The sequence below is a fragment of the Nematolebias whitei genome, chromosome 14 (genome assembly GCF_014905685.2).
Source record: "Nematolebias whitei isolate Nwh7 chromosome 14, NemWhi1, whole genome shotgun sequence".
NCBI lineage: Eukaryota > Metazoa > Chordata > Actinopteri > Cyprinodontiformes > Rivulidae > Nematolebias > Nematolebias whitei.
The window spans coordinates 39,926,671-39,936,183 of NC_056511.1; the positions used below are offsets into that span (position 1 = coordinate 39,926,671).

Consider the following 9,513-nt stretch of genomic DNA (forward strand, 5'->3'; position numbering starts at 1 on the left):
TTTTTCAAGTTATTCACGTCACAAGGCGGACAGGCGGAGGGTATTTCCAATTCCTCTCTTCGCTCTGTGACGAGGGACAAAACCATGATTCCTTGTCTGAGTTGTACCTGGAGCAACTCCTTAGCCGAGCCTCTGCGGTCCACGTCCATCTCCAAACAGCGGTTCAGGAAGTCCCTGAAGACAGACGACAGCCTTTCAGGGTTCTGCAGCTCCGGAGTTCCATTGGTTGCTATCAAGTAGAGCGCCTGCAAAGACATATGCAGTCAAACATGAATGTAGCTCTAAAAACCTGAAACTTTTCACGTCTGTGTGTCGCACAAACTTTATTTTTCAGAATATTTATGTTCCAAAACATTTCAGGTTATGGGCAAAGTATTTGAAAAAGAGGATAACGCTGCAGTTTTGGAATAAAAATGTCTGTGGTTGTTGATTAATACACGATAACAGCTACTAAATCAGGGGTGCCCATTACGTTGATCGCAATTGATTGACTAGTAGATTGCAGACTGGTCTCTGGTCAGTCACGAGATTTGGAAAAAAACATTTTTCCTTATTGTTTAATATCTTATCGTTTAATGTTTAGCATTATTTTTTATGTCTGCGTTCTCTCAACCTGCCCTACTGGATGCATGCAAACCGTCCTTAAAAACAACAACAGCATATTATTTTCACTAACTTCGGAACCGTTAGCGGAATTAGCTTCCGCTAAATTAGGTGCTGCCAACTTTAATTTCTCTAACAAAATACACAAGCCTTTTCCTGTCTGTTGTGGGCGTGTGTGGAAGAGTCACTTAGGCATGCCGCTGGATTACTACGTGTGCACATGACAAGACGTGATTGGTCGACGCAGCTTCAAATGGAAGGAGCGGTTAGTGGTTTAGTGTTAGCTTATTTCTTCACCTGTGCAGTGGTTTAGTGAAACTAACTTCAACACTGCTGATTTGTTTGGTAGTTGAAATAATTGTCATTTGTAAATAGACTGTGACTCTGCAGCTAAAGCTAGCTTTTATAAATGGTGAGCACTGACTGCAGGAGGAAGGGAAAGAGGCCCTTTTTGTTTGAACACCAGTTTTCCCTGAAAGGACAGACTCCTATAAACCTGTCTGACCTCCTGCAGCCTGATGTGCCCCACAGGTCCCTTAGATCTAATGATCTAGTAGTTGTCCCGTGGTCCAGACTGTTCCACAGAGTGATCAGAACCAGACAGATCAACTCTTGATGCTGCTATCTAAATCAATTAGATCTGAAGCAGCAGGTTGGTGTTGAGTTCAAATCATCTGCCCGTGTGGCTCAGGTGTAAAGATCAGAGTGATGAGGCTCTTTAAGGTTTGTAAGAATGTTTGTGTACAATAACTTTTCGTGACCTGGTCTTTTCCACAGTAATATACACTTTAAACAGTTGAAACCTTAAGGTGTCTGCAGGTTTGTATTACCACAATCCTTCTCTATCTGAAGGAACTTTTTATACCCCAGTCCTGGCTCACTACAAAACAAAGGTACTAAACATGAGTTTCCTTTATACTTGTTTAAAATATTAAATTACAAGTTAAATCCTGTGTGGTGTCTACATTTACCCTGAGTGGATTCTCGTTAAGATAAGGCGGTTCTCCCTCCACCATCTCGATCGCCATGATTCCCAGAGACCAGATGTCCACTTTGGGGCCGTAAGCCTTCCGAGTCACCACCTCCGGCGCCATCCAGTAGGGTGTTCCCACCATGGTGCTGCGCTTGTTCTGCTCTGGAGTGATCTGGGCGCAGAAGCCGAAGTCGGCTGCAGAAGCAAAGTTTGTATTATTTATATTATAGTTTCCTGATACCTTTGATCTCTAATAGTCTGAGTGTTTCTGAATCATCCTCAATGTTCAGATTCGTTTTACTTCCGTTTGTTTTTCAGCTCGTAACTCGTTCCTCAGTTTTTGTTCTGTTTCAACAAGTCATGAATCAAAACGTTCAGCTCATTCAGGACAGTCCCGACACTTTTACCTTTTAAAATATTTAGCTTTGTCGGCCATGTTTTTCTCATTCAGCATGATTGGAGCTCTCTTCACATCCTTCAAACCCTTTGAGCTGTTGTTCTTTTTCAGCTTGTTTCAGCTTCTTTCTGCTAATTTCAGCTTATTTTTTTTGTTAAACTCAGTTATTTCTGCTCTTTCAGTTACTTTGTGCTAATCCTTGTACTTCCGTCAACTTTTTTCAGCTTAAAAAATATAATCTTGCTCCTTTCAACTTTTTCAGCCTTTTCGAATCCTTTCAGCTTCTTTATACAAATTTTTTTTGTTGTTGTTGCTTTTCTGTGTCTAAATTCCACATCTCACTACTTTTTAACTACCGTACTTTATGTTATATTCAGCTTCCTTCCACTCATTTCAGCTTCTTTCTGCTTATTTTCAGAAATTTTTTTGTTCCTGTCAGCTTAATATTTTTTATTGACTAAATTCAGTTTCTTTACGCTTTTTCAACAACTTTGTGTTAACTTCAGCATCCTTGAGCTTCTTTTAATTTTTGCTAATTTCAGATTTTTGGTTATCTATTCAACTCTCTGCCCATTTCAGCTTTTACTTTGCGGCTTTCAGCAAATGTCAGCGGTTCACATTCAACTCTCGTTCACAGCTCAGCTGGTTTCAGCTAAAATCATTCAGTAACAAGCATTCACACTGCATGTTCACAGTTAATTATCATTTGAGCACAAATTGAACAACTTACTAAGCTTGACAGATCCATCCATACCCAGGAGGATGTTGTCACTTTTTATATCTCTGTGGATGACCTGGTTGGAGTGCAGGAAGTCCAAGGCTTGAAGACACTGTTCACACACAGAGGAGGAACTCCATCTCATCAGAACTGAAGCTGCAGCGGGACTCACTGCTGATTCCTAAACTTGGCTCCTTACCTCTCTGCAGACTGCAGCTATCTGGCCCTCGTCCATGCAGGTCTCCGTCACCACATCTGTCAACGAGCCTCCAGCCAGATACTCCATCACCACCCACAGCTCGTCTCCAACCAAATAACTGATTACAGAACGGGAGAACGCAAAGAAAAGGATAAAACATTCATGGATAGAATTTGAATGCAAATGACAATAGATTTTTTATTTATATTTTTTTTTAGAGTAAAATAAACTGTAGCCAACATGGGGAGTTGTTGTGCCACTGCTGAAACTTGAAAACACATTTTGATTTTGTCCAAATTTAAACAAAGTTAAAGAACTATCTGAAGCCCTTAAAGGATCTCAGACTAGTTGGAACAACAGACCTTATTTAAAAAAAAACAATTCATTTAGCTATAAAAAAATAACGAGACTGTAAAAATACTGCAGGCTCTATATTTTTATAATAAAAAAAAAAAATTATGACACACGGATGTTGCAATTTTATTCTACTTTTGGTGGTTTCTTGTTTCAATTTGCTGCTCCAAACTGGAACGAACTGCAAAAAAGAGACAAACTGCACTCGTTCCATTATCCATTCCGTTTTTCTGTACGTTCGTTAGTTTGTGATCGGTGCAGCTGCTTTTGATTTACCAGGCAGTCCTTTTGTTTCATGTACAAGAAACACTGTGATGCTTTTATTGTTTTTAATTATCTAGCTTGTATGAGTGTAATCTTTGTGTTTTTATGTGTTTAGTGTTAAATAACTAGCCCTAAATAAGAACGAGTTCTCAATCGACAAGCCTGGTAAATAAATAAAGGTTAAATAAAGAAAATAAAAAGGAGGCAGTTTAACAGGGCGTTCCACAGGAGCCCACAGTGGCAGATTTATATAAGATTGATCTCTCAAACATACAAACCCTCCCACATATAACATGTGGATCCAAAAGGTCTGGGACATTTATCAAATGTAACAAATTATTTAAACATTACGGCTTTTAGGACCCAAGTCTACGACGCGTTAGGTTCCTGTCATACAGTGACGTCTGAGCACACAGCTGCGATAAACTACACGATGTAACGTCTCCTCGGAGAGCGATGCTAGCACCTGTCAATGGTATTTATTGATTTTATTAATCATTTATATATTATTGGAGTGAGCATTGTGATGCAGCTAGTGTTCTGTTAAAAAAGGTAATTATTGTTATATTGTGGCATGTCCAATAAATACATTTACACATTTCAGTCCAAAAGTAAAGTTTGTAAAGTTAGCTCCAGTCGATAATGTGTGCACAGAAATGTTACTGACTTTGAACAAGGACAACATAATGAAACCAGAGAAACTAGACATTAAAATCAGAGGTTCGGAATGTTGATAAACTCCAAATTTAAACAGCAGGGGGCAGCACTGCTCCTAAATCTGAGTTTTAAAAGTGAGTGTGTGTGTGTGTGTGGGGGGGGGGGGGGGCTGCAGCAACAGCAGAAATGGATGTGAAAAGGAGACTCAGAGGATTCTTCAAAGTCATTACATGAACTCTCTGAGTGAGCTAAAACAAACCCACAGTCAACAACCTGCACGATTCATCCTGCTTGGTGAACTTGCTTAAGAACCACAGAAGAAAAATGAACTTAAAATGTTTTTTTCTTGTTTATAGAAACATTTTAACTTTTTCATGCACCTGCTGTCGACTGTTTTTATTAGTAAACATTAAATTGTATATTATGTAAAAACTTGTCTGTATTTAATTAACACACATTTCTAAAAAAAATAAAAAGATAAATAATCCATGTAAATGATTTCTGTCTTTCTCATTTTTTATGGTAACTGAGTGTTTTTCTCTTCTTATTGACTGCCTGAAGCATTTTTACACAAAGTCTTATTCACACTTTCACCAGTTCACCAGTTCACAGACTGGGAACAACCTGAGATTCAGTGAACTTGCATCAGTGGAACGCCACAGATACACCGATGTCCCCCGTCAGAGGGATTTGAATAGTTGTACTTATTGAGATGAGTGTTTTTCTGGACTGGAATTGAACAAGGAATTCAAGTAAACCTTAATGTTTTTGGTGAAAGATATTCAAATGGGTAGGACCAAAATGGACGTTGACACGTTGCTTATTGTTCAAGTTATTCACAACGTGAGCTGGGCAGACGGATGGAGTGTTTCCAAGTCCCCTCTTGGCTCTGCGACGGGGGACAATGAGCATTTTAAAAGCATAATCCCACACTCTCCTAAAATGACCTGATCCAAACAATCCATTATGTGATGGTTAAAAATAAAACTGACACCATGTGAAGGTTTATACAGCTGCAGCGTGTGGAGATATTTCTGCAGGAAACACCACGGTGCATGTGGAACCCAACCTGTCCAGGTAGTTCACTATGTTGGAGTTTTTGTTTTCCCTCATCACCAGGATCTCATTGATGATCAACTCTTTCTTGGGCTGCTGCTGCAGGTTCATCTGTTTGATGGCCACCTGAAAACAGAAGATGTTTGTGGCTCAGATGATCGTTGAAAGCAGAATATTATTAATAAAATAGAGAATGAAAAGTGTTTAAAATCTGAGGAAAAATCTGATTTTACCTCCTGACCAGTCGCTATGTCGATGGCAGTGTAGACGGTGCCAGATGCTCTGATGAAAACAAACATAAAAAACACATAAGTAATGTGTTAAAGGGGGTAGTTCACATGTTTTTCAGGTGGGATTCTGTGGGAACGTTATGAGCAATAATACATTACAGCTTTAAATCTCCTAACTCCGTAGTATCACATTAGTTCATGTAAAAGTTTTTTTTTCTGTTTTTTTATCAAACTTGTTATGATGTTCCTGCAGAAAGTGCCCCAGGCTGCACCAAACGCTACAGCAAGCTGCTACTGTCAATTACAGCGCCTGCAAATAACCTCAAAATTCTATGAAAGTAACCGTGTACTGCAAAACTGATGGCAATGTAGAGGTTTATAAAATGTTTAGATGAGGGGTGTGCAAACTTTTTCATATGTGGGTCAAAACTGTCAAGATGAAAAGATTTACGGGCCTCAAAAATGTGAATTTAAGACAAAACGAAGCTTACATATTTTATGTGAAATTTTTATTTTATTTTAAAATTTTCAACAACGTGAACAATATTTTGGGGGAAGGGACAAAAGTTTACCAATTTTGGTGGAGATAAGAGTTCTAAATTGTACATCTAAAACATTAAAAGCCTCAAATATTAACTTTTTGTTGTTGCTTTCTTGTGCTTGGAAAGTTATTTTGGTCTTTTCCCAGAAACAAAAGTGTAAACTGTTTTTTAAAGGGGGCTGATCAGCCGTTTGGACCATAGATGGCCCAAAAGACTCATGGAAGTTCTGAAAAATTGTACAACTGGTAGTCAAAACAAATTCATAGAAGGTTGGAAGGGACACTAATAAAGTTGATCAACTTGTATGCAGATGATACCACTTTATATTTCTTTTAAAATGTCCAGTTTCACTCTGTTGATGATTAAGTAGAAGTATCTGTAATGTATGTATGTGTGTGTGTGTGTGTGTGTGTGTGTGTGTGTGTGTAGACACACTGTGTGTTTGTGTGTGTGTGTGCACGTGCATGCAAAAAAGTGTACACTAGTGTACAAAAAAAGCAACATTTCACCTATATTTCCTTACTTTAATTCCACACATTTAAAACATATTTCTCACCAAGTTTATTCAGCTGTGGGTTTTAAAGACATTTAAACTGTAATACACTTTAACACACAGCATCAGGTCAACACTATTTGTATTTATAGAGAAATTAAATTAAAAAACAACATGAAAACTAGACATTCTTTTACTTGTGTTCAACACTACTCATCTAAAGGATGTTTCTCACTAAGCTTGAGGACAATAAGCTGTGAGGTTTAAAAGACATTTCATCTTTATTGCATCTTAACACACAGCATCTTACACTTAGCTTAGCGCTAAGCTACGATGCTACAGATGCAGCGCTCCACTTCTCTCAAGCGTCCTCCTAGCCATGTATATATGTCTAAGATCCTAACTCCCCCCTTGTCAAGAACTGCCTGCACTAAGATCGCTAATCTGGCAAGCGAGCAACACAGAGGTGTTTCCACTCCTCCTCCTGTGAGCGTTCTCTGACGAGGCAGGAGAAGCAGAGGAGAAACACCGCAGGCTGCTGGAGCGTTGTAGGTAACCAGGAAAACCTGGAGTGGACTTTTAGTGGTTTGAGTATTCTCCTATTAATCAAGTGGAATGGATTTGTTCACGAAGAAATGGAAACAGCACCGACTGAACTAATGTTTCATGGTAAATGTGTGTGTGTGTGTGTGGGGGGGGTCCAAATGAGAATTTTTTTTATGTGGGGGGACACGTCCCCTTCACATATAATGGTTGCGACGCCTATGAAATCACTTGATAGTTTTAAAAAAGATTATCCAAAGATCTACTTTTTGGTAGAAAAATGGCATCACCATTAAATTTGCAGAGGGTCTATATCTTCAAATTGAGGATGATGAGTCATAAAGGATGAAATGAGGATAACGAGTTACAACAAATAATAATTTCCCTTTGGGATTAATAAAGTATTTTTTAATTGAATTGAATCTGCATCAACCTCTTGAGTCTACCAGTAGTCTCGGGCCACACAAAATCACTCCACTGGCCACAAATGGCCCTCGGGCCTCACTGTGGACACCTCAGGTTTAGATAAATCACCTTAGACATTTTGAGTTATTTTAAGACAACAGTAATCTTTGGTCTTCTGTCTTCGGTCAGAATTCAACTCTATTTATCTACAGCAGGTACGATCATTACAGTTTAAAACCTTACCACACAACTCCACTTTATAAGAGCTGAACATGAACGAAACCACATGAAAACTAAAAACCATAACCACAGATTTAGCCTAAAATAAGTAGGGTTTTTTGTATCTCTGACTCTAACATGAAATAAACAGCCTTTTCAAACAACTGCTACAGACTACTGCAGTTATATGAATTATTTTTATAACTATTGACTATTAAATCAACTGAAAATGTTACAATATTGCAGAATATCTGGTAATCGTTTGACCAGTTTGTACAAACAGGCTAAAAACTGCTTCAGTAAGATCCACTTATTGTATTTTTCTAAATCTTTCTTAAATCCCTGACTCATCATAATGAATTTTAAATGTGATAAAAGCAGACAGTTCAGTTTAAACGACTTAAACAGCTGGACTCTTAATATGATGGCATCAAGATAATATTTAACTGCAGATTACAACAGAAAATAAGGTTTTAATAAATATTTGGCACGATATTTGGGCCATATCAAATCTGTGAACTCTTTTTGTGCCGGTCTGGATGTTAAAAAGCTTCCACTGTAGATTTAAGCTGCTGCCTCTTCCTTGTTCCTCTGTCACATGCTATAAATAATGAAGCAGAGTTCCTGCTAGCTGTAAATTACCGATAACCCAGCAGAGAGTAAATATACTGTTCTCCTCCATTTCAGAAGCTTCCTGCTCCAATATGGACAACCTGAGATGAAACTCGGGGCTGTTTATCTTCAGATGTGTCGTAAAAAAGCAGAAATATTCAGAGGTCAAGGGAGGGAGGTGGATGAGCTCATCTGTCTCTGGGCTCTTTTTTTGGGATACAGTTCTCATTTCCTGTCTCTACAGTTAGCGCTCAGGTATTCGACCTTAACGCCGCCTCTTTTCTGTGTGAAACTGCAGCTGCCCAGCAGAGATGGACGCTTCCTCTGGTTGGACTGTCTGCTGGTGATCAGACTTACCCTTGTCCTATTTTCTCGAAGCGAGTATACTTCTTTTTGGGATCCCCCACGCTCACGATACTCCCTGAGTCAGAGGAAACAGAGACATAATGAATGTTCTTGCTGTATGAGCCATGTTCTCAGTTTACATTCCGATAATTTGGGCTGAAGTCACACTGCAGGGAAGAGAGAGGTCCGGAGAAGACCCTGCTCTCTGTTCTGTTGCTAAATTCCTTCAGTATACAGAAAACATTCAAGACAAGAAATAAAAGCCAAACATCTACTTTGGTTTTTGAACCACAACATAATGGATAATTCAGATTAAACACACACACAAACTGTGATGCAAACTGGGAGGTTAGCTCAGGACACAAAAATGTGGATTTAACATCAATATGATGTACAGTACAATAGATTGAATATCTTTGTGTTTGTATGATAGGTAAATAAAAAACAAAAACAGGAGTACCACATACTACAGCCCGGCCAATATATCAGTAGTACGAATTTAGGCCGATAAAGACATTTAGGTTCTCCCATTATGCACTGATATAAGCGCTTCTAATTTTCACCCCTAAAATGCTGGGAACGAGCTGTAATTGTGCAAAGTATCCAGCAGAGGGCGCATGAAAAATACTTTCAAGTCATGACCATCCACGAATTAAGTTTCACTTTCACATTCAGCACAGACGAAGCAGGGAGCAATACTATGTAGCGTATTTTACTGAACAGAGCATGGTAAATTTATTTTTAACTGATCTATAAAACCCTCGAACCCGGTGGTGGACACCGTCGGTGAGGGATGCTGTCAGGGCCTTTTTGGCCTGTGGGACCCCGGAAGTAGCTGATGGGTACCGGCAGTCCAAGCGACATGCGGCTCAGGTGGTCGCTGAGGCAAAAACTCGGGCATGG

General features: G+C 39.1%; 1 protein-coding gene across 1 annotated transcript in view; it reads right to left on the bottom strand.

The window, feature by feature from the left end:
• The window catches only part of LOC119420311 (serine/threonine-protein kinase PAK 3), a 56,274-nt gene that overhangs the window by 3,859 nt on the left and 42,902 nt on the right, over positions 1-9,513 (bottom strand). The window contains exons 7-13 of the mRNA XM_037687699.1: positions 8,623-8,686; positions 5,455-5,503; positions 5,235-5,347; positions 2,891-3,008; positions 2,704-2,803; positions 1,575-1,771; positions 108-245 (exon numbers count right to left, since the gene is read on the bottom strand). Coding sequence (XP_037543627.1) covers positions 108-245; positions 1,575-1,771; positions 2,704-2,803; positions 2,891-3,008; positions 5,235-5,347; positions 5,455-5,503; positions 8,623-8,686 — 779 coding nt within the window. The remainder of the gene's footprint in view (positions 1-107; positions 246-1,574; positions 1,772-2,703; positions 2,804-2,890; positions 3,009-5,234; positions 5,348-5,454; positions 5,504-8,622; positions 8,687-9,513) is intronic.